The sequence below is a fragment of the Thunnus maccoyii genome, chromosome 2 (assembly GCF_910596095.1).
Source record: "Thunnus maccoyii chromosome 2, fThuMac1.1, whole genome shotgun sequence".
NCBI lineage: Eukaryota > Metazoa > Chordata > Actinopteri > Scombriformes > Scombridae > Thunnus > Thunnus maccoyii.
Window position 1 is genome coordinate 15,119,529 of NC_056534.1, and position 25,677 is coordinate 15,145,205.

The 25,677-nt window shown below is 38.3% G+C and overlaps 1 protein-coding gene across 6 annotated transcripts; it reads left to right on the forward strand.

The window, feature by feature from the left end:
* The first annotated feature begins 1,721 nt into the window (after window positions 1-1,721).
* Window positions 1,722-24,195, forward strand: uso1 (USO1 vesicle transport factor). 6 transcript variants are annotated; one of them, XM_042391537.1, is made up of 27 exons: window positions 1,722-1,965; window positions 4,476-4,562; window positions 5,199-5,263; window positions 5,665-5,741; window positions 6,070-6,081; window positions 6,337-6,390; window positions 8,436-8,536; window positions 8,616-8,718; window positions 8,872-8,927; window positions 9,092-9,212; window positions 9,372-9,550; window positions 9,662-9,802; window positions 9,907-9,995; window positions 10,101-10,255; window positions 11,047-11,252; window positions 11,423-11,443; window positions 15,595-15,705; window positions 16,292-16,410; window positions 17,068-17,249; window positions 17,359-17,480; window positions 17,578-17,716; window positions 19,145-19,311; window positions 20,255-20,323; window positions 21,307-21,405; window positions 21,501-21,605; window positions 21,727-21,942; window positions 23,172-24,195. In XM_042391537.1, the coding sequence occupies exons 1-27, from the start codon at window positions 1,900-1,902 to the stop codon at window positions 23,250-23,252; spliced, it is 2,943 nt and encodes a 980-aa protein (XP_042247471.1). In that variant the 5' UTR covers window positions 1,722-1,899; the 3' UTR covers window positions 23,253-24,195. The 6 variants fall into 6 exon arrangements, with proteins under 6 accessions (XP_042247471.1, XP_042247474.1, XP_042247472.1 ...); XM_042391540.1 differs by lacking the exon at window positions 6,337-6,390; XM_042391538.1 differs by lacking the exon at window positions 6,070-6,081.
* The last annotated feature ends 1,482 nt before the right edge of the window (window positions 24,196-25,677 follow it).

Sequence of the window (25,677 nt, forward strand, 5' to 3'; positions counted from 1 at the left end):
CATCCAAAAAAGTTAGAAATCAGTCACAATTAAGTCAGAACTCTGCTGCCGAGTGCTGACCGGGACCAGAAGTAGAGAGAACATTACATCTGTTTTAAAGTCCTTACACTGGTTGCCTGTCAGTTTCTGTGTTGATTTAATTATTTTACTTGTTTTTAAAGCTCTTCATGGTCTTACACAAACCTACTTGTCTGACATACTCACAATGTATGAAGCAGTGCGGTCCCTCGTGTCCTGTGGCACAAGTCTCGTTTGACTTGTTTTACTTTTCTACTTTACTTTAGTGAATCTGCTTTAAGGTTTTATGCTCAGAGGTGTTGCCTGACGATCTGAAAGCAGCTGAAAGTGTTGATGTCTTAAAACTTAAAACCTACCTTTTTATTACTGTTATTTATTGTATTTAATCATTTTATTTTATTGTATTTATTGTGTTTAGTGTGTTTAATTGTCATTGTCTTTTTTATCATTTCAGTCTAATTATGATTTGATTTCTTTTTAGATCTATTTTATTGTTTTTATTATTATTATTATGTCCACACATGCATTAGTCTTTATATTAGTCTTATATATTAGTCCCAATTGTTTGTTTGACTTGTCATCTGTAAAGCACTTAGAGTTGTACTAACCCGTACGAATAAATAAAGTTTGATTGACTAAGTTTGAATGACTTAGCTGGGTAATGTGTTAGTAATTATTTACTATGACTCTAACTACTTTTTGAAACAAAATAATAATCAACTGTCAACTGTCACAATCGTCAACTGTCTAAAACACTGAAACCAATGGATCCACAGAGGATCTATTTCAATACATTTCAATTCAATTTCCAGATGTGATGTGAAGTATGAGCTGAAGTTAACTGGAAAAATAACATGAGACAAGACAACACGACAAATTCAAGGGCATCTGACGACAGCACAGACACTAGACTCTTTTTTTTTCTTTTTTTTAAAGTCCTAAAAACCTTTCTATCCAGTAAGGCTTTTTCATTTGAACTCTTATTTTCTTTATGTTGTGTGTTGAATGTTTTTAATGCTGTAGCACTTTGAGATTCACTATGAATTAAAAGTGTGGTACAAATTAAATGTATTATTATTATTATTTATTATTATTATTGAAGACAGGAGATGAGGAAGGGTGAAGGAGAAAATTTCTTTTCTATGTGACAATATAGCAGAAAAATACAAAGAAAATGTAATTAGTGTATTCATTTCCCAGCTCTCACACTAATTACTTTTTCTTTCTACTTTTGTGTTATATTGTCACACAGTCATTATGAGTTTTCTTTCCCTTTAAATAACTGGCTGCACCTCTTGTTTACAACTTGAGTCTACAATCACAAACACACCAGGGGTCTAAAGGTTGTAATAAAAAAATAAAATGAAATAAATGAATAAATATCTTGCAGACCTTACAGTGGTTATACGTTTGAACAGCTTTTTTGTTTGTACATTCAGATATTGGAGAAATGTATTGTTTGATATGGACAGTCAGATCTGAAAAGTTAAGAATTTGGATTTGTGAATATAAAATATGGTCAAAATAGAAAGCAAATTAATAGATTAATAAAACTATGAACAGAGATTCCCCTCATATTCAGTGAATCCAAACAATATTTTTTTCCAAAGTGATAATAAAAAGTGAGAGTAGAGAGATATCATAGACTTTATAAACAGTCTCTGGTAGATTTGATCAGGTGGCTGCACTTCCTGTGCTGATCAGCCACGTATCGCCACGTCTGCGCGCATGCTCAGTGTCGCCCTCACATTGGTGGAGTTGTTCCGGGGTTGGTAGAAAAAATCATCACTGTGTTTCTTTATTTTCTCCTTTCTTTTCACATTATTTATCACACTAATCACGTAGAGGGGAGTCTGAGGGTTTCTGCGGACGTCTGTAGAGATGAACTTCTTCAGAGGAGTGATGGGAGGGCAGGCAGCCGGGCCACAGCCGTCCGGAGCGGAGACGGTAGGAAACCAGTCCGGCTAGCTGAGGCTAGCTGAGGCTAGCTGCGGCTTTCCACCTCTGTGTATCTGATAAAATGAGACCACACACACGTCATCATATCACATGTGGGGTTTCTATACTGAAAGATGATGTGTTATCTCTCCTAAAAATCACCCAGAATAATTTGTTAAGATACAGGGGCCTTCCTTTAATGAATGACAACATTTAGCTAGACAGGCTAATTAGCTAACTTGGCAAATCTGTCACTCCGCAGTCTATTAGGACTGATTGACTTACCTGCTGTCTTCGCTACGTGTAGCTAATCAATAGAAGAATGAATGAATAAAACAGACAGAATTGTCTATTAGGAGTGTCAGCTGTCAGCTGGCTAATCAACACCATCCGACAATATCTTTTTTATTCAAATAACCTTCAACAATAAAGAAAGAAATATCCAATGTGATGAATGGTATCAAAGGCAGATAAATTATTCTGCAACATAAAAATCAGGCCTTCATCTTGATATACTATTCACTGTCATGTAGTGCTGTAACTAACAATTAGTTCATCGTATGATCGTTTTCTTGATTAAAGATCCCCGCCAGACATGCTTTAAGACATGTAAAAATACTCTGCTTTGAATAATAATATGTGTCTTGATATTGGATTCCCACAAAAAAAGCTTAACTAGTTAGAAATTCCTAAAATTGACAGCCAGTCCTTCCTCATTAAAAAACCCAGAATGTATAAATATGCAAATATTGTTCATTTCAAGAGTTTAACTGTTGGACAAAGATGTTTCCTGTTTCACTGAAAAGTCAGTTCTCAGTGTTTGTGAACTGGAGGCTTCATGTTTCCACATCACACTTGTGTAAGTTGAATATTGGACCAGGATTGGGTCCAAACTAGTTATGATGTCCAAAATCATGCTCATCAGTAGACTTTCACTTTCAGCAGATTAATTTGAAAACAGCTTTCTTGTGTCAAACTCTGCACATTCATCATTCTGCACAATAAAGTTCAAACATCACAGTCACGCAGCAGTAAGAAAAACACATTTTTAACTGGAAGGGGACTATTAACATCTAGTCCAACATTGAAAGTAAACACTGAAAATAAAAGAGCTCGCTGCTCTATCTGCTTGTTTCATCCAAAGCCCAGAGATATTCAGTTTACAGTAATATTAAACAGACGAGCAGCAAATCCTCACAGGGTATAATTATTATAAACAATCGTCATCTTAATGCACAGTAGCAAATGAATACCATGCGGAGTATTGAATGCAGGGCTCCCTTGACATGTTGTCTTGCTGGCATTGCAGAAGGATAATAACCACATAAACAGATCTTTGTCTCTAAACATTCTTGTTCTGACAGCTCAGCTTACCCGCTTGTCCATTCATCCAGAAACTGAGTATGTGAGTGTGTTAAAGATCCCCCCCCCCCCAGAATTGTTTTAAGACATAAAAAAAACTCAGCTTTAAAAATAAGTTAGTCTGTTTAAAAAAAAAAAAAAAAAAGTTCAATTATCTTGTTAAATATTCTGAAAATTACATCTACTCCTTTTCCCTCATTGAATAATCCCAAATCTACTAGTGTGCAAATATTGGTCATTTCAAAAAGTAAACTACTGGCCACAAAATGTCTCCTACTACTACAAAGTCCAAATTTCAGTGTTTACCTGCTGGAGGCTTCAAGTTTCCACCATCACACTTTTGTCTTAAATCACAGTTGGCTCCAAACTAGTTGTGATGTCCCAAAATAATGCTCGTATGCACGATTTAAAGTCAGCACAGGGAAACTTTCTCGCACATGAAGGTGAAAACAGTCTTCCAGGGTCAAACTCTGCACAGTGAAGCTCAAACATCCAACTGAAGGAATAATAACCAAAACAAAAAACAAGTTTCAGTGCAGAGGGGTCACTCCTGTCTTCACTATCACTAGTAGTATTTAAAAGACGAGGCAGGTAATATTTGATATTTTCTCTTGTTGTCAACACATTTAATTAAAAGACCTAAACAGCCAATGACTTGATTCCACTTCATTAGTATTGCCTGCGTAGCCAAAGCCTGATATATCACATTCCTCAGTGCCATAAACCTCCATTGTTGTCTGAATCTTTTAAAAAAAACATCATCAGTGAGCCACACAGTTGATACGGATGACATGTTCCTTTATTACAATGAACATGGGCACTGTAGTTTATTTTCATTCAATCTCACATACACCATAATGATAAATACTCATTTATGTGTGTTAATCTGTGTCTGAAAATTGTCCCCAACCAATGGACTATTTATTCCTGTTTGAGTAAGGTTTTCTAAAAACTACAGGGTTTGCTGTTTTAGGAAATTACTGAGCCTTTAAAAAATGAAACTATAGATTTCTGACCAGATTTGAAAGATTTATGTCTCAAGAGGGAAGGGAGAAGGAGTGCCACAGACAGAGCAGAGAAGTCGGAAAAGTATTGAGAGATGTTGTATATGAGGCAGAAAATGCAAGCAAAATAAATAATGATTCCTCCGTTGACAGATCCAGAAATTGTGTGACCGGGTTGCCTCCTCAACTCTCCTAGAAGACCGCAGAGATGCTGTCCGGGCACTTAAGTCCCTCTCCAAGGTAATTAATGAGGAGAAAATCATAATAATAATATATGAACGATTGGTAGAGATTTATGTCAAGCAACATTTACTGATGATTCTGTACTTTTTATGCAGTCGTGTTAAGTGTATTAACCTTTTTTAATATACAGGAGTAGCTGTCAACAAAGAGAAAACAGCACTGGAATTTAATCAGTGTTGTCCTGTATTGATGTAAATGGATGGCGGACATTTGTGAATGTTTTCTCCTCTGTCGCGCTGTCATACATGTACAATCAATCAATATCGGGGTCATGAATAAAGCTGATGAACATGAACTAGTCACTGACACGGGCCTCAAACAAGTCACCTCTCAGTTCTGCTCATGGACAGTTTTGTTACTGGCTGCTCCACCAACCATGAATAATGAGTTTGTCAGGCATGAAAAAGGGGTTTAGGAGGCACAGGGTGGCCTGTTAACATGTAGGGGGGTCAGCACTAGTCTGAAACACAGAGAGAGGTGTGTAGACTTCCTGTGTTTTTATAAGAAATACAATATAAAGCACATCAGTGTTATTTTTGTTTGTGTATTAAAATACCTTTTATTTCTCAGTTTTTCTTGTAAGTGCTAACCGAAGTGTGTCATCGATCTTATGAGTATTATTCTCTTTTGTAGAAATATCGCATGGAAGTTGGCACACAGGCGATGGATCACTTGATTAACATACTGCAAACTGACAGGTATGTTGATGCAGGTGTAAATATTAAAATGAAGAATGCTTCAGTTCCATTTAGCTGCTTCAGTTTCAGGTCCTGTTACTGTGCATGCTGGCTCGCTGTCATGGCTATCTGGGACACTTGAATTGATCGGACCTTATTAGTAACACCTGTGTTTTTCTTGCAAAATGTCTGCTGTGAAAATTATTATATTTGTGTTTTTTAGGTCTAGTATATGTTGTCTTGTAAAGAGCTTTGTGCTCATTCTGTTTCCCCCAAGGTTCTTATAAAGTAACATGTAGCAGCTATGTTTAGACTTTTTATCAAGTATTTCATTTGACTCAAGTTTTGTAAACAATAAATCCTGTGTTTTGTTAACATTCTGCTCCTTTTTTTAAAAAAAAAAAAAAAAAAAAAATCAACAGGTCTGACTCCGAAATCCTCGGCTATGCTTTGGACACGCTTTACAACATCATCTGCAATGATGAGGAGGAAGAACAAGGTATTGCAATCTGAGAATTATTAGAAATGACAAAATTCACCCTGAAGTGTCCGTTATTAGAAAAGAAAAGAACATTATTCATACATTCATTCATTCATTCATTCAGTAATTTTTTAAAACCCTTTTGAAGATAATTCTTCCTAATTGTATGGCTACTGTAAATGGTCTTGACTGACTGAACCATTGTTCTGTTTGCATGTATAAATGAGTTCAATTCATGTTAATTGGACTTCAGTCAATTTGCATTCCCCTCCTCTATACACTGATTATGTCTGTTTTATATAAAGATTCTCGTCTCTCTCTTCTCTTCCATGTTTTAACCCCACAGATGAATCAGAAGGTAAAACTCTTTGACTGTGCATGATGCAGCTCCCCTCCCCCCCCTTAACCACCAGCAGCACGCACAAATCATAGGTTCTTCTTGGTTGAGCTGTTGAAAAGGAGAGCATTAATAGTCTTTTTACAGTGTTCAGATTGTAAAAAGCTGCTAAAGTACAAGGCTGGTTGATTGTTTTCATGGCATGTCTTCATGAGAATCAAATGCTAGCTTTTGGGTGAAGCTTTAAACTTCCTCTTCCTCCCCCTGCCCTCGCAGACGCAGTAACCTCTATCCCTGTCTCAGGGAAGCATAAGAATGTGTCCATACCTGGTCAGTACTGAAATCAAGCTATCTGTGCGGTAGTTAGGCTGCTACATAACTAACTTCACTAAAATCAGTGGGCACCGGAAAAGTGACTTGAAGGTGTTTTGGGTGGTAACAAGAACGCTTCACTAATACCACCTCATGCCCGAACCTGTCTGTTAATATGTCATTTCTTATTGCTCCTTTGTTTCCTCACATTTTAATACCTTTAATACCTTTTTGCACACTTGTGGTGAAATTATGCAGTTGGATTGTTGATGTTGGACTTGTTGATGATGGATTTGTTGACATCTTAAGTGTTTTTAAATGTCAGTTCACCCAAATTACAAAAAAAAATATATTTACTTACTTTCTTTTAGTGGTATATAAGCATGAAGATAGTTTTGGTTTCATTTGCCAAAGTGTTTAGATCCATGGATAACTCACTGTGGCAAGGATGCAGTTTTTTGAAAGATGATGTCGCTGTTATATTTTTAAAAATCTTTGTCCTTGTGGACCAGCAGAACAAGTTGTAAACAAAACATTGACATATTATCACCTTTATATACAGTAGTTGATATGGTGAACGTGTTGGCAAACAGTTGTTTATTAAGAGCAGACACGTAGCGACATTATTGTTCATTTTATTATTCATTTGAAGTCGTATTTTTTGATCTCCACCAACTCCAGAGGGAAATATTTAGCTCTTTAGCCACTAAGTGCTCCACTGTGTTCACCAGCTAGTCGCTAACTTTGTCTGTTGGCTGATTGGTGCTTAGCAGGTAGTCCAACATGGGTTTATCAGAAACAAAACAATAAATGTGCGGGCTGTAGAAACCGAAACAAGGGGCTGAAAGACACTAAAATGCTCCATAGAGCTGAGGGGAACTGAGGAGTCGGGTGATAGTTCTCTGTGAGGTCGTCACTATGAGCTACACCTGTCCATTACACACAGTAATTTGATCAGTTGTTAATATAAAAATATTGATAAGTGCAGCTTTAAATTTATTCAGCACCATAATATGAAATTCCAATCATCTTTATTTTAATGGTGTGGAAGCTGAAATCTCAGAGTTGAATAACTCAAAACATGGGCAATTAAAACTATCTGCATTACTAAATACCGTCACAAGTAAGTGAGGTATTTTTTTTAATTGGGGTGACAGACCCCTGAAGTTTTGGACAGATAAATAGGAAGTTTCTGCTTCCCAAGGACTCGCAGCACTGTAGAATAATCCCTTAATTAGTTGTTTATTTAATAACATTTAGAAAGTTCAGAAACTTTGTGCTTTTTCTTACTTACTTTACTTATCAAGTAAAACAAATTAAAGGGAGGATTCTACAGAGTTGCGAGTCCTTGAAAAGCAGGAATCAACACACAGTCTTGGGATCTGTGTGTGTGCATGTGCATGTTTCTGACATAACCTACTTTCAGAGAGAAATTTCAGACTAAAGACCAGTTGGCTTGTCTAACTGGAGACAAAAGCTGTGTCCCCAATTGGGAAAAAGCTGATTATGGTTAGGTCAAGTCTCCAGGAAATGAATGTAAGTCAATGTAATGTCCTCAAAGTGACTAAAGTAAACGTGTGTGTTCTTTTTTTCTTTTTACACTGATTGCCCAGATTTGTAGGTTGGGAATATGCCTATTTTTGAGTGCAGTACTGTTCCTAACCAGCTCGTCACACTGAAAGCTCATCCCTTATTTAATGTTTATTCCTGTGTATAAACAGTAGATTCCCTCACAGTAACCCTACTGAGCTCCGTTCACCCTCCCATCCAGCTGCCTCCTCATCTGTTTATATCTCTCTATGTTTCCAGAAGGCGTGTTCACAATATCACCCTGAGCATGTGCACAATTATTGGACGGATATGAATATTCACGATAAATGTCATTAGTCGAAATCACCACTCTGGTTTAGGTTTTTGAGAATTTGCAGATCCAGTAATTATCGCTGTCTAACTCAGGCTGATTGCTATGAACAAACCAACTGGTTCCCTCACTAGACTGATGACTCGCGCTGTGGTGTTCCTTGCAGAAGTTTCTAATTTCATCTTTCTATCTTCCTTCACAGATGAGAATGCCCAGAAGCAGGCAGATGACCTGGGTGCCCAGTTTACAGACACGTTCATCCAGGACCCTGAACATGTGACCCTGCTTCTCACTCTGTTGGAGGTACTGATTTTGGTCCAGCAGCAAGATGTCTTTCTTATTTGTCTGGAACACTGCGTCATATTCATATGTTCATTTTTAGGAGTTTGACTTCCATGTACGTTGGCCTGGGGTGAAGCTGTTGACTGCTCTGCTGAAGAACCAGGGAGTCCAGCTGCAGGGTATCATTCTGGTCAGCCCCATGGGTGAGTTTCTCCTCCACAGCAACAAGTGCAGCAACACGGTCAACGAAATGTCAGATCAAACTTTCACACTCAGTTTTATATCAACAAATTGTCTCAAACTATCTTCTTCAACCAGTATTTAATCAGCTTTTGTTTGTCTGTTTCCATCTGCAGGTGTTTCCAGACTGATGGACCTGTTGGCAGACTCTCGAGAAGTAATTCGCAATGATGTGAGTACTTTTCTTTTCTGTTTTAAGCTACTATTTTACAGTAAACAACATGAAGTTTTTTGAAAGTGTTGAATACAGATATATGACAGTAAAATATAAATGTAATACTACAACAACCAAATAGTTATGTGATGACTGACAACCTGTTTTTCATCTTCCAACAGGGCCTGTTGTTGCTTCAACAGCTGACTAAAAGCAATGCGGCCATTCAGAAAATTGTTGCATTTGAAAACGCATTTGAGCGTCTTCTCGATATCATCACAGAAGAGGGCAGCAGTGATGGAGGTAAAAAAAAAAAAAAAAGATTTGGAACTTTTATTGTTTCAAATCTCCAGTGCAGAATTGCCTTTAATTTAAATACAGTTTTGCCTTTAGTCATTTCTATAATTTAAGATTACTGTCCATCTTGTGATATTTGACATCCATCCTGTGTCCTGTGTGCAGGTATTGTGGTGGAGGACTGTTTGCTGCTGTTGCTCAACCTGCTAAAGAATAACAGCTCCAACCAGAACTTCTTCAAGGAGGGCTCTTACATCCAGAGAATGAAGCCCTGGTTCGAGGTCGGTGATGATAACTCCGGCTGGTCGGCACAAAAAGTCACCAACCTCCACCTCATGCTGCAGGTAACGTGTCATGTTCAGTTATTGCTCAAATTTTCCAATAACCAATTCATCATACTGAACATTAGGATGTTGTGTTAATAAAATCTTGCAATATTCTGGGCTTAATCCCAGCTGGTGCGAGTCATGGTGTCTCCAGTGAACTCTCCAGGAGCTACAGCCAGCTGTCAGAAGTCCATGTACCAGTGTGGCCTGCTGCAGCAGCTGTGTACCATCCTCATGGCCACCGGTGTGCCTGCCGACATCCTCACTGAGGTAATCACAATAACACTTAAAGTAAAAACCCACTACAGAGAATAGTTGCTCACCCCAGGCTCAGTAACTTTGAGACAAACTGTGTTCTGGCTGCTTGTTTTCAGACCATTAACACTGTATCAGAGGTCATCAGGGGCTCACAGGTCAACCAGGACTACTTCGCTTCCGTCAATGCTCCTTCAAACCCACCAAGGTGAGACACAACCAACGCACACCGAGATGTCTTCTATCCATCTGAAAGTAAACTCCGTTACGTCATCGCTGATCTCTTCTTCTCTTCTTCTTCATCGATCCATAGACCAGCCATTGTGGTCCTGCTCATGTCCATGGTCAATGAGAGACAACCATTTGTGCTTCGCTGCGCAGTCCTCTACTGCTTCCAGTGTTTTCTCTACAAAAACCAGAAAGGACAGGGAGAGATAGTGGCTACACTGCTGCCCTCCACCATTGATGGTCAGTTACACCAAGCTGCGAACTTTATAAGTGACATTATCAATTGTTTTTGTTTTTCTTATCAGACTTTGTACCAGAGGCGTCAAATACAGAATCTCAGAATCAACATAAGTCTCTTTTTTAAGCTTCCTACTTCCACCTCAACAATTAATAGAAGTTCCCCTTGAAGAGTGAACGACATCACTGCTTGCAGATTTTCTTAGTGGCTTTTGATTCTATATATTTAAAACACTGGCAGGCTAATCTACATAATGTGATGCAGGAAAAAGGAAATAGCATAATTTATGAGCATATGAGAATCATGTTACACACAAATAAAGGCCACAAAATCAATTTTCCACAAGTGATTGAAGTGTAAAATAATATTTAAAGTGGCATAGACACAATTTACAGCTCATCTGTGTTTTTAAATGGCTTATATCTATAGATTTGACCATATAGACAAAATGTCATAAAATTAATTGGCAACTATTTAGATAATTGATTAATATTTTATATAATTTTGTTCAGGCAAAAATGCCAAACATTTACTGGCTACAGCTTCTCAATACTGCTTTTCTCTGTTTTATATCATTGTAAACTAAATATCTTTGTGTTTTTCACTGTTGGTCAGACAAAACAAGACGTGTGAACACATCTAACTTTTTTTTTTTTTTTTACTATTTTCTGACATTTTTTAGAGAAAATGAGAAAATAATCGTCTGACTAATCAATTAAAATAATTGTTAGTTGCAGCTCTAGCCACAATATTCACAATCATATTAACAATCTGTTCATTTTTTTCCCCACAGCCAACTCCATCTCAGCCGGCCAGCTGCTGTGCGGAGGCCTATTCTCAGCAGACTCTCTGTCCAACTGGTGTGCCGCTGTGGCCTTGGCTCACGCCCTGCAAGACAACCTCACCCAGAAGGAGCAACTGTTGAGGGTTCAACTCGCCACCAGCCTGGGGAAGCCCCCTGTCTCCTTGCTACAGCAGTGCACCAACATCCTGTCCCAGGTAGGCCAATAACAGTGCTGCTGAGATGGAGGAGATGTTAATAGGCTACAGTATGTGTGTCTGGGCAGTGAGGATTGTTTAAGAACGGGACTGTTTTTTTTGACAAATGGACAAAGGTTAAGTGTCAACATCAGTGAAAAGAACAGTGTCACATTATTGTGGTTTTGCAGGGTGATAAGATCAACCGACGGGTGAGTAAAGTGTGTGTTTTTGTGTTTGGGCGGCACCTGTCCTGTGTTTTTTGGCTTGGCATCTGTAGTAGGGGTTTTGTTGGCCCACGTGTTGGGGGATCTTGCTTCCTTGTAACTCTTTGACCCCCACCCAAACCCCACCCCTACCCCCTCCTAACCTACGGCTAGTTCTTCCTCATTAGGGTGCTACACGGGTGAACTCCTCCCCACAGATTTGGAGGCTTGTGATCCAGGTGCTCACACTGCGTCCACTACTGGAATGTGGGGAAGTACACAAGTGATCACCCGAGAGAGGTTCAGCTGTTTGTTTTTTTTGTGGTTTAATCTCTGCTGATATCATCCTAACACCCGCTTTTTTAACTGTGACCTTGGACTATTCGCTGTGCTGCAAGCCCTTATCTATCTGGTCAGGAAGTGTGCGCTGCAGCAACTTTTGGGCCTTTTCCTGTCCAAGTGAGGCATCTACACTCTTGTCTTGTTCTCTTGTTTACGTGCACCTGCGTACAAATGCACAACGCAGGTGCCAGAAGATTTTTTATAATTTTTACTTATGAGGAATATTAAATTTCCACTTTGTGCTCAGATGCTTCAAATTCAGTCATAATGAAACCCTCATGGTTTCCTGGGGAAACCAGTTTGCACTGCCCTCTTTAAACGTCCTCTTGAGTTGCAAATTCTTCCTTTTTCAGCCATCATAGACTCTGCTCTGGGAGGTTGTTGCAATCTGCTTAAATGCATGAACTTACATGCGCTCTGCTGGTGAAACTCCTCGCTATCAGTTGACAAATGTGTCACATGGGTTTCTACATCCTCTGCAAGATAACAGTGGGAGCAATGATTCAGTCTTTACAATATATACAAGGAAGTGTCTTTGAGGCACCTTTTTATCAAGGCTACTTGGGGGTTTTCATAAACCAGACCTGTTTGTTTGTCTGTGACATGATGAGAATTACTTTCAGTCCATGTTGACATTAGGAGAGAGGAAACTATCAAACAGAGCTCAAAGATCTTAACACATATTCCCATTTCTACACTTTCCCTTTGGAATAACTTCCAAGAACTGCCATATTTGTTGTGGTGTAGAGATTTTTATGCTCCTATGTCCCTAGGAGCTGTGTTGTCAGGGGCAAAGACTCCTGGTTGGGTCTTTCAAGGCAAATAATCGGTTTAGGTGCCAGACTATGAACCATTCTTTGTGGTGGCATTTTGGGGGTTGAACTTACCTGGATCTGGTTACCAACAGGTGTTAGTCTGGCAGTAGCCTCGCTGGTTATGGAAACGGGCTCTTGAGATGTGGGTTTCACTTCTTGTTGGGGATTGCACTCTGCTGGAAAACAGTGAATTGCCCCTGTCAGGTTTGGAGCAAGTTGTTGCCCCAACTATCTCAGGTTCATGAGAGAGGGGAACATGGAGCAGGAGGTTGACAGGTGGATTGTTGTGGAATCAGCAGAGTGCAGATGTTAAACTGGATTGTTGTAGTGAGGAGGGAGCTGAGCCTGAAGGTGAAGAAGCTCGTGATTTTGCTTCTTGCTTGGAATAGAAGTGCTGCTCATTCATGGTGAAAGGAGTAAAATCTCACTGACTTTTAGAAGCAAATATTGTACTTTTCACTCCACCACATTTATCTGACAGCTTTAGTTACTTTGCAGATTCAAATTATTGTTACACAATATAATAAACTAATAAATTCTGATGTTATATCATAGACCAAGCTATAATATACCTATAAAGTAGTTACAATCAGCCACCTTAACCAGCTACAACATTAAGGCCCCTTTACACTGTGCGATTTTGGACAGTCTGAGACAAAAGTTGACTATCGTGAGAGAAACGTGGTGAAATCTTTGTTTGTCAGTTCAAAACGGTGCTCATGTCCACCGACGACCCATTTGGAGCTGTGGCGACCAAAGACAGCCTGAGGAATGAAGATAAAATTCTCACAACGAGACTGCCGCTACAACAAACGTCTACAAACAAACCAATCAGAATATGACATGAAATGATACAGACTATACTGGCTGACATGATATTTCCTAAGCGCATTTTTTTGAATAATGTGTAAGGGGGAAAACACTCGTTCCCCTTAATATGTCCATGGCACACAAAAACACAAAATGATGAATGTGAAACAAAAAAGAAGTTTGTGTGACTTTGCTGCATTTTCACAACATCAGAGTCGCACGGATGGATGCTGGGAGCTGATGACGTGACTCTGCTTTCATATACTGTTTTCTATTTACATCACAGCGCTACGGTTCACCACATATTCTGACTGATTGTGACTATGATCTTATCTTAGGTAGTCTCGCGCAACGTGACACGCAATGCATGATCATTGTTGTCACACAGTCTAAAAGCGCCTTTTTAAAATGATACTTACTCATTAATGCATCCATAGTTATTATCTAGTAATACACTGTATATGATTCTGAAATTGGCAACTCTGCATAATGAGCACTATTGGTACTCTGAGTATATTTTGATGCTTATACTTGCTAGAAACAATAAGTATCTATAAGTAATTATAAGTACAATTTTGAATTCAGTACTTTTACTTGTAACAGACTATTTCTACACTGTGATATTGTTACTTTTACTTAAGTAAAAATCTAAATACTTCTCCCACCACTGTTCATATTAAAAGCTTCAGCAACTAGTGACAATTCAGTAATAAATCTTTTCATCTAATAACTGTTAGACTGTAGTTTTAACCACATTCATCCACCCAAACACACATAAACAGAAATACAGTATAATTTTCTTTGCTGAGGCCAATGTTTGTTCAATTAATACTTGTGGTCATTTTCCTTTCTTTTGTTTTCTTCTTCATTTTTGCATTACGTCACATTTGGAGACTAAATCTGAAAAGGTGATTTTGTAAGTCTTTGTAATGCTGATATGCTGAAAAGTTTTTGCCCACTCCTTCATCGCTCAGATCTCCCATATTTGCTCAGTTTTGGCATTTCTTTATTTTACTTCAGGAGTAGAGATCTGCTCTTCGTAAAGCATGTTGTGCATTAAACGTTAATGCACCAGCTTATTAGCAGCCTTCAACTACAGTGTAGAGTTTATAGCTTCTACTCGCCTCTGCACTGTGTCCCAATCTGTATTTATTTTCATTAACTCACATCCCGACTCCATGAAAACCATCTTTTTTTTTTTTTCTACAATTGACTGAGATAAATAATGTTGACAATGAATGTATGACCGTTAAAGTTTTTTCCTGTTTCGTAAAGAGGAAAGAAAGTCCAAGTTGTTGTAGATCTTAAATTTTTCTTAACCTGTTCCTCAATTTGTTTTCATGGAAATGCATGATCATATTTTTATTTATTACAGTTATTTTTGTCATTTCTAAAAAGCACATTTAGTGGGTTTTGCTTTGCATGTGCTGATAGCCGGAAACGATTTTCAATTACAGTTTCAGTTTCTTTGATCAAAAGTCATCAGTTACTTGCAGAATGAGCAAACTACAAAAAATTGAAAATTGTGAACTTGTGGTTTACCTGAAGGCTGAACGTAACTATTTTTGATGCTTTAAGAACTTTGGTTTCTTATTACAGGACTGCATGCTCTGGTCAACCTAACCTCGTTTGAATATCTGAATGTTTTCATTTGAACTGTGTCCCAGTTTTTTTGTTTGTGATAAACTAATTAACTACTAATGATTAATGTGATTGAAGTGAAGGTTTTACTTAATCAGTTTGTTACTTTTGTTAATCTGGAAGTCAAATTCAAGATTTTACCCCTTAAAATGTCAGAATAAAATAACACCAAGTCATAGTCATATATTTCTCTTTGCTATTTTATCAGCCTCCCTTTTTCACTTTCTATGGCAATAATTTTGTTGGATTTGTTCTTTTGTGTCACGTTCTGCAAATGCAGAACATTTTTGATTATGAAATGTCACAAACTAGACGTCATCAAATTTTCCATGACCAGGATTATAAATCTAATTATGATCACATGCCGTGACTTACATAACCTCACATATGTAACATCTGGTTCTTCTAAACTCAACTTTTTCATTTATTTAAAATATCAGACTCTAAAATATTATCTGTTCAGCTTACATGAGGCCATTGTAAGCAGATTTTACTGTCATTCAAGAAGTATTTGTAGACATCTCTTGTGTTTTCTGTTGTGTTCAACAGGGCAGCAAAGTGCAGACCAGGGTCGGCCTCCTCATGCTGCTGTGCACGTGGATCAACAACTGTCCGATAGCTGTCACACACTTTCTACACAATCAGGAAAACGTTCCCTTCGTATCCTTGAAGCACCTCACAAGCCATCGGCCATTTTCATTACTGCAAATGTCTGTGTTGTAACCAGTGTTGCCAACCATTTTATACTGGAAAGTAGCTAAAGCCTACTTATAAAGTCACTAGAAGACATAAACTGACATAAACTTAATTGACTCTAACTAGCTATATAGTTATCATTTTTCAAGCTGCTATATCTTCAACATGCATCTAAATCTAAAACTGACATTAACAAAGGACCCTGTTTTATCAAAATGTAACTTTTCAGGAATTCAGGTGAATCTTGTCATTCAGATTAAGATCTGTGTGATTCGTAACCTGTGTCAACAATTTGAACTAACAGACAGCACACAACAGCAATGATGTTGAAGTGTCATTATTCAGGTCAGTCCTATCCATCCATTTCTACACTGATGTCCTCACATGCCTGATAGTTATTCATACTGAGATGTTCTGTATTTGGATGCCTGTGGATGATTTTCTCATTACAGAGAACAGGAACATCATATTCCAGTTTCTGGCTAAAAGTGGTTTATGATTCTGAAGCCCATCTGTGTTTAATAAATCCTTGACTCAGTGACTCCTGCAGCTGACGGCACAGATCTCAGAGAACCTGGGAGAGGATGAAAGGCTGGTTCAGGGTCTGTGTGCGCTGCTTCTCGGCATCTGCATTTATTACAATGACAACTCACTGGAGAACTACACCAAGTAAGTGATAATAATAACTAAATAACAAAAACATCATGCAAGAATTATTGCCACTCCTATTTTTCCTGCAGTTCTTACAGTTTAGAGCCTGGAATGATCAAATGTTTTGCTTTTTTGCTTGAAAAACCTCAAAATATTAAAATTCACTGTCATTGAAAAATGACTGAAACGATTATTCGCTTTTTAAAATAGTTGCCAGTTAGTTTTCTGTCAATCAATTAATCGTTGCAGTTCTGCTACTTATGCACTTCTTCTCCTTGTGTTGCACATTTGAGTTAAGCAAAGAGTTAACTGCTCTGCTTTTGCTTATTCAGTCTTTGATTTGCCAGTTTATAACAGATCAATACAGTTTTGTGACAGTGAGTTTGGATTGAATTATTTCTGACACAACACACAGATACTCTGCTGCTGTAGTGATACATTCTGTGTAGTAATGCACACGTACTTCGTTTATCTGTACAAGCATATACATTGAAAAGTAACCAGAGCTCTTTGAATCCATTAACCTGATAAAGCAAACAAGGTTTCTTTTTTTTTTACCTGCCATTTCAGAAATCAGGTTACGTCCAGAAGTGTGGAAAGATAAGTTGCTTAAACCATGTGAACACAAACGGTGCCCTGTTTAAAGTCTTCCCTGTCCTCTCTGTCCTCCTTTAGAGAGAAGTTAAAGCAGCTGATTGAGAAGCGGATTGGAAAAGAAAACTTTGTAGAGAAGCTCGGTTTCATCACAAAGCATGAGCTGTACTCCCGGGCGGCCCAGAAGCCACAACCTGTCTTCCCGTCGCCAGAGCAGATGCTGTTTGACCACGAGTTCACCAAGCTGGTGAAAGAACTGGAGGGTCAGTCAGCGACTTTTTCTTGACATCCAGTCAGGGATGTTTAAATTTATCATGATAGTAACAGTTTCTCGGGGGTTTAATGAATGATTTCAACCTCTACTCTAAACAGGTGTGATAACCAAAGCAGTTCACAAGTCCAGTGAAGAGGAGAAGAAGGAGGAGGAGGTGAAGAAGACGTTGGAGCAACATGACAACATTGTAACTCAATACAAAGAGCTGATCAGAGAGCAGGTAAACAGACCGAATACAGATACCATCAAGTGATGCGTGGCTCTTTTTCAATGTTCTCTCTTGTTTGATGGTTTTGTTTTGATTGTTTGATGCTCAGGATGCTCAGATCCAGGAGCTGAAAGAGCAGGTAGATTCAATGTCATCTCAGAAGGAACAGATGCAGACTACAATCACCCAGCAGCTGTCTCAGATCCAGCAGCACAAAGACCAGTACAACATCCTCAAACTGAAATTAGGTAAGTCCATCTCATCATCGGTCAACTGATAACATGTGTTTGGTTTCGTCAAGGAGGAACAGAAATCATTACACACGGTGGAACCAGTGTTCATTAACAATACATTACTTAACAGGGTCTGTTCATAGTTTTAGTTAGATAACATTTTACTGCTTTATTACTGAGATATGGGGTGACGGTAACATGCAGCGACATCGTTAGATACAGTTTTATAACACAGCAAGGACAGTTTAAAGGAAGAGTTCAACATTAAGTGAAATAAGCTTTCTTCCTCTCTTTCACAAACATTATTATGAAAAAGACAATTTTTAGGTGTTTTAGGGGTCTGCGTGTTGTAAATATTTCTTGTCAAACATCAGTCGGATGCAGTGACTTCATGTAACTCATATCTGGCAACCGGCACTGTAGCCACAGACACTGCTTGGGCTGACAGATAAACTGTTGTTTACCATAAAATATTTCCAGCATGTACTGTAACGTCCCCTAAAACAACAAATTGTCACTTTTACATAATAGTTTGTGTAAAGATTAAACAAATAAACTTTAAAGGTGTTGGCAGGCTTATTTTTTAAGCTTGGAGATAGCAAAGCTAGCTGTTTGTTTCCAGTCTTATGCTAAGCTAGGCTAACCATAACCCGACTCTGACTCTGTACTTGATGTACAGACATGAGAATGATATCGATCTTCTCATCTATCTCATCTAGAAGACATAGTATGTGTATTATCCAAAATGTTCAATAATTCCTTTAAACAAGGCTACAGTTTAACTTTATCAGGTAAACCATTTTTTTAGAAGTGAAAATAAAGCTGAACGCAAAAGATCATCAGTGTCATCAGTAATCATCTGTGTGTTCTTACTTTGTATTTATGCAACATCACAGTAAATAAAGTTGCTCAGACTTGAACTATGAAGGAGGAAAATGTAAGGCATGTTTATAATATAACATTTGAGTAGTCAAGACAATGTGGTTGAACTGGAAACCTGTCGGATTGCTCGTGTAGTTTCCTCGTTTCTCTCTGTGAGCAGCAGAGCTCTCACAATGACATATCTAATTTAGATAACAGGTCAAATGTTATCATAACTACATGGCATGATGGCTAAAACTCTAAATGCTGTGAAGAGACTAACTGAAACAAATTATCTAAACTATCTTAATATGATTATTTGCAGCACAGTACCTTACAGTCCTCAAAATAGTTCCTTTAACGTACCTTAAATTATATTACAATCATTTGTAAGACGCTTTTGTCCAAAGCAACATTTACAAAGTGCATTAAAACTCCATAGTAAGAAAAACAGTAACTTGTTTTGTATTGTGTATGTCAGTACATACCTTATGATCCTCAATAGAGGAGTAACATCAACATTTATATCTCATTTCCTGTTGAATCTGCCATTTTTAATCCTGCATGTGCTCATGAATCCAGGTAAGGACAACCAGAGTCAGTCCAACAGCCAGGGAGACGGCTCCCAGGTCAACGGGCTGCAGACAGAAGAGCTCACACAGCTTCGAGAAGAGGTGGAGGAGCTCCGCAAGCAACACTCACTCCTTCAGACACAACTTGGTGACAAAGACGCAATCATCAACACCCTGGTTAGTACTGTAGACATCCATGTGAGTGTCATACAGAACAAAAAGCCTAAAGAAATGATGTTTTTGGTGCCCAAAGCAGATTATGGAACAGACCGTGGTTATGATATTTATTGTTTAAAGCTGTTTTCAGGGGGCCCAGAAGTTCTTGTCGTACCTGTATGTGTGTCTGTTTATTTAAACTCAAACAGCAGCAGGGGTCATTGTTCAACCACCAGAGTATAAACTAATGTGTGCAAACTGCCTCCCAAGTCGTCTCTGTTTTCTGTTATTATTATTATTGTTGTTGTTGTTATTACAGGAATTATGTGTAATTTTATTCAGGCCGATCAGACACAGAGAACACTTATACACCACAGGTAGACTTTGAATAATAGATGACATAACACCCTCCAACCACACCTTCAGAGCTGTGAAACAACATCACAGTTACAGTACTACAGAAGTGGTTGCCTGTGGCAACAAACCAACCAAATTCCTAACAAGAACAGCAACAACAAATAAACTTCCAGCTGTATTTTGTTAACGACACATGTACTGAAAGCAGAGCTGTAAGAGTTAATGAATTAGTCAAGTGACAGAAAATGAAACGGCAGCTATTTTAATAATCAATCAATCGTTTAAGTCACATTTTCCAAACGTTCACTGCTTCCAACTTTTCAGTTAAGTCTTTTCTCTGTTTTATGTCTGTAAACTGAATATCTTTGGGTTTTGGACACTTGAAGACGTCACGCTGTGCTTTTGGAAACTGGCGGCATGTTTCACAACCTTTCTGACAGTTTATAGATAAAATGATTCATCACTTCATTGCGAAATTAATTGTTAGTTGCAGCTCTAATTGAGAGCATGTGTTGGTTCTGAAGACAGTCTTACAGTTAGAACTGTTTCTGAAGTTTTAATTTCATCTTGTCACAAATGCTGTCTTTTTGATTGTGTTTAACTGTAGAGGTCGGAGGCGGCACAGACAGCAGAAGGAACAGCAGGGTCAGGATCAGACAACACAGAACTACTCAAGGTGGGATTCATCGATGTACACTTTCTTTCTAAAGAGCATAAAACTGACCCGTCTTTTTTTCTCTAATGCATGTATGTGTTAAAGGTTAAGGTTGGCATTGTTCTATGTTTTTCTGATGTCAACAAAATCCCATGAAAAGACCAAAACTCAACAATGCGTCTTTCAATACTTCTCTGACCTTTTTGGCTCCCAGCCCCAAACCTTATTGGTTACCTTGCAAGGCAGCTGGATTTGCAAGATCACAGGTGAATCCATCTTGTCAGGCCTCCTGCTGAACCACCAGTGGCTCAGCCCAATCAGCGTCCTAGAACTACTGGCAGCTACGGCATGGTTTAGGTGTGACGACAGGGAGAAGCAATAACCCGTGATAGACAGTGATAGACAGGTGGTTCATCCAATCACCTGCCAAATATTTTTTGAATACTGCCCTTTTCCAAACAGTTTCCAAGGACGACTTCTCAGATGGTTCTGTGAAACAAACCATCTGGTGTGTCAGGTTACCTTATTGGTTCCTTCTGAAGATGTAAACCTTTAGAAATGGGTCACAAACATTGACTACATAAATATGGATGTCATGACAGCTCTCCAAAAGTGAATCCAAAACATCTTGATCGCCCCCTGTTGACTGTCTACAGTAGATTGGACATGAGCCAAACTAAAATATCAATTAATCAAGAAAATAATCGTTGGTTTAATCGATAATGAAAATAATAGTTTGTTTTAGTCCTAGGTGTGTCTTTAATAGTTTTTGGGACACAATGATGCTCTATGACAGAGTAGTAAGATATATCAGATACTGGATATACAGATGATACTTGATAGTAGAATCAATTGATTCTTGGTTTGTTTTGGAGTCTCTGACAAAAAGAGAAATACAGAATATTGCCAACATTATTCTTAAGACTGTAACTGTAAAACGTATTTCTTATTTTCAGTTGATGAATTGATGTAAGTGTTTGTGTTGAATTTGTTGTTTGTTCCAGGAGTTGGAGGCTCTGAGGACTCAGGTCCAGTCCCAGTCAGCAGAGATCAGCCAGCTGAAGACAGAGAGACAAGACCTGCTCAGAAGAGCTGAAGCAGGGGTAACAAAAAACATACAAACATGACACCAATGCCGAATAATAATATCACGCTAAACAGATTCTCGATTAATTAACTCCTCTATGTTTTCTCTCAGCCTTCGGATGCAGTTGACAGCAGTGACGGCTCATTAGACGCCGCCAAGATGGCAGACCTAGAGAGCAGACTCGCAGCACAGACGTCTGAGACAGAAAGACTCAAGGTGTGTAGAAGATCTGTCTCAATATTGTCCTGCATCTTTTGTACTTGTGGCTCTTTCTAATCAGCACCTGCTACTGTCTCCTCCTCCTCCTCTCTCTTCTCCGTTCTCCTCTCTGTCTCAGGAGGAGGCGAGCAGTCTGTCGAAGGGCCGGTCGGAGCTGGAGCAGCAGCTGGCTTCAGCAACCAGCACGGTTGCCATCCTGCAGACAGAGAAAGCAAAGCTGCAAACAGAGGTGCAGGAGTCCAAGAAGGAGCAGGACGACCTGCTTATGCTGCTGGCAGACCAGGACCAGAAGATCCACAGCCTCAAACAGAGACTCAAGGACCTGGGAGAGACGGTAGACAAACCATCAATACTGTGTTTTAAATCTATCAGGACAAATTCCAGTTTTAACTCCAGCCATTATGTTAGGATTGCTGAAAGAGTTTACTTCTTGACTTGATCAACCCTGCTGAGAAGGTCTTGACATAAGTGACGGGAATGTTACAGCAGGCTGATTAAATGACAGTAAAATACAGGAGTAGAGAAGCTAACCCAACTCAAAAAACATAAAAAACAAAACAGAAATGTAACTAAAAATTGGACTTAAACTATCAATCAAATGTCTAAATTGTGATTTAAACTTCAAATTTAAAAAGCCAAAAATCAAAACCATGTGCCAAAATTAAGAGGGATTGCAAGGTGTTTAATCATTTTAATTGTTTCCTTTTGACCTTTTCAAGTCGCTGTCTTACGACTGTTATTAAGCTTGTTGACAACAGGACGTGTGTGACCATCAGAAAGTACATTAACAAAAAAAACTGACTGAAAATGGTAAAGAAACTGAAAAAGTGCAGCATCCTGTTACTGATCAGAACTGAAGTTTACTTCACTTTGAAGTTCACTCATCTCCATCTCTCATCCAAATTTTAGTGTTTTCATCAGTTTCTTTACCTTTTCTGTGTAGATTGCATCATAAATTAGCAAGGTCAGCTGTTTTTGCAGGACGTCGTTTCTGCTCGGATACAGTCACGCACGAGAATTCACGTCATGTCGTGATTTCCGGGGTTACGTGGCAAAATGTTTTTTATCTGAAAACATTCAAAAAAGGTGGAAGTACTGTTTTCAGCCCTGAATAGTTCCTGCAGTCTTGCTCTCAGGCAACATATGCTGTATGTAGCCTGAGAGGCACCACTCACTGCTGCTCATAAAGCTGATTGCTGTGAGTGCACAGTCGTAATTAATCAACAGTTTTATCAACCCAAAGTGTTTCTCATCTGGACAGTAGAAGGACACTGAAAATGGAACTAAAACTGCAAAAGTGGAAAAAAGGAAACTACACACCTGCAGTCATTCATTTTGTGTTCCTCTCTGACTGTAAATACAAGAACACTTGTGTGGTGGTGTAAATAGTTGTTCTTTAGTTTTAATAATCTTCAGGTCTGTTTCCAGTTTATCTGAGCTGTAAACCTGTCGTGAGTAGTGAGCTTCGTGCAGAATAGCTACAAAACCTGGATTTGTGTGCAGACCACTCAGCTGTGTTCTGTGTGTTTTTGCTTTAGTTAGACTGTGACACTTTCCTTACAGGTGGAAGATGAAGACGACCTCGACGCCAGGGACCAAACGGACGAGGACGAGGACGAGGAGGACGAAGAAGACGAGGACTAAGAAAAACACTGAAGGAACGAAACGGGAAAGAGATGGAAATGTGCCTGACAGCAGGCAAGAAAAGACTTTGCAGAAACACAGATGAGAAACTGAAAAGATAGGACTAATATTTGAAGCGGTTTCTCTTTCTCAGCTGCCACGCTATCTTCATTTTTTTTTTTTTCCTTCTTCTTCACCTCACGTTCACATCACATGTACATGTTTGTTTGTTTGTTTGTTGGAGTTTTTTGTTGTCCAAGATTTCTTTCCAGTGATTCAGCTTTCAGTGAAAAGATTTAAACTCATCAGTGCGTTCATCTCCGCGACTTTTACCTTCAGTTTGGGATGGATTTTACCAGTCTTGTGTTTATTGTAATGTATTGTCATATAGTTTATAATTAAGAAAAAAAAAAACAACGCTACTGTAGGTTAATTTTAACACTCAAGTCATCTGGAAAATTTAGAGCAGAGGATTTAAAATGTAGCAAAATATGCACCTATAAACAGATTTGATATTATTGTCATGTTATGGTAAACATGCTGGTGAGCCCGTCAGGTTTGCTTTCTCTGTCCTGCTCCACTGCTCTCGACGCGCCCGAGTCCTCTCACGCTAAAATCACCCCGGCAACGTGTCAACTGTGCCATCACACCCTGCGCTCTGAATTCATCAACACCCTCCCCGAGTTCGAGTTCAGCGTGTTACAGTATTTCAACACTCACAGTTGTTCCATTTCATTCTGACGACACCTAACTGCTCTACAATATGCTGCAAAAACAAGACAGAAAACATGTAAAGACAAAAAGGATATTTTTGCAACTTTTTGTCCAGTACTGGCATCCAGCTTCTGTATGATATTGTGTAACTTATCAATTTATGAGCCACATTGAAATGAATAAAGAATTTATCGGTCTGTATGCCTGTATGGAGGAATAATTGTAGATAAATTAAATTTTACTAAATCAACGTTGAGACTTTTTTTGTTTTTGTCTGTTCAGAATTATTTATGTCTGGATGTAGGGTTGGATGTCTTCAACACAGCGTAGATAAATATGATTACTACATTTTAGCACTTTTTTGACACATTTGCCGTTTATAAGCAGGTTTTCTACAAAAAAAACTTTTATTGATCACTCAGAAAAATAAGCTTAACCTTTCAAATGTATAATTTTTTTAATGTTTTGTCAACACAAACTGATAAAAGAACATCATCCAAACAAAATATTGTATAAAACTGATAAAATTATGGTTTAATTCAGGATATATCTGATATAGATACATAGACAAGCGTAAAAATCTAACCAAGCATTTTCTGCCAACTTCAACTGACACAGTTTTTAAAGCTGATTTAAAGCTAATCAAATACTTCTTTCACAACTTACAATTTATATTTTAAGACATAAAAACCACACACACTGTTGATCACTTACACTCACTTTTTTAGTCCTCAGACCTCCATCAGGCAAAATATCTGACTTGTTTTTTGTTTGTTTGTTTCTTCTACAGTCAGTTATTTGCAGATCCTGAGAGGAAAAAAAAACTAATTCTTGCTCTTGAATTAATAATTTGTGTGCACTGATTACTTAATTAGTGCTCTCAATTTAACTATTCTGCCTGTTCCCGTCTTCTAGAGACACCCAAACACATTCATTCAGCTGGACGTTTGAAGAAAGAAGACATTTCTTCTGTAATCTCAGTTATAGTTACAGTAATGACAGTAACTCGCTGTGTTAAGCAGCACGTTGTAGAATTTTGTGGTTTTTCCATGTTACTCATTTGGTTGTTTTCTGACGAGGAGGAACGTTTAGATCTTCCCTCTCTGTGAACCTCCATAAGACACAACAAACTTACTGTGCCGACAGATGACTGAATGCATTAGATGCCCTTTACAAGAGGAGAACAGGCTGAATAGATCAATGAAGAGCAATTATTAAGTAATCTGTGCAAACAAATTATGAAATCAAGAGCACAAATTGTTTTGGTTTTTTTCCCTCCGTGGCTGCTCCCAGGCTCCGTTTGTTATTGATTCAACATACTTGATAATAATGCTCTCTGGTGTTTAAGAAATTTGTAGTAATTGTTCCCTATTTTGAAATATAACAGGAACATTGATAAATATAAATAAGGAATATGTGAACACAGAAACGAGTGACTTTCATCCAGAAGAGGAGACGCTCCGGGTGTCTTAAAGTTTCATCTGCTGTGTGTTTCCAGTCTTTCAATAATTGTGAAAAACTCTAAAGTCTCCTAAAATATGAAGTTTTGGACAGAATACAAAATTCAATCTTGTGACTTCCTCAATAACACACTGAATCTTCACCAGAATTATTGGATTTTGTCCACAGGGCATTAGCAGCACACTGTTATCTCCCATCACATCTCCAGCCACAGAATCTTTTTACGATCTGTTTTCTATTATTATTATTTGGGGGGAATTTTATGCTTTTT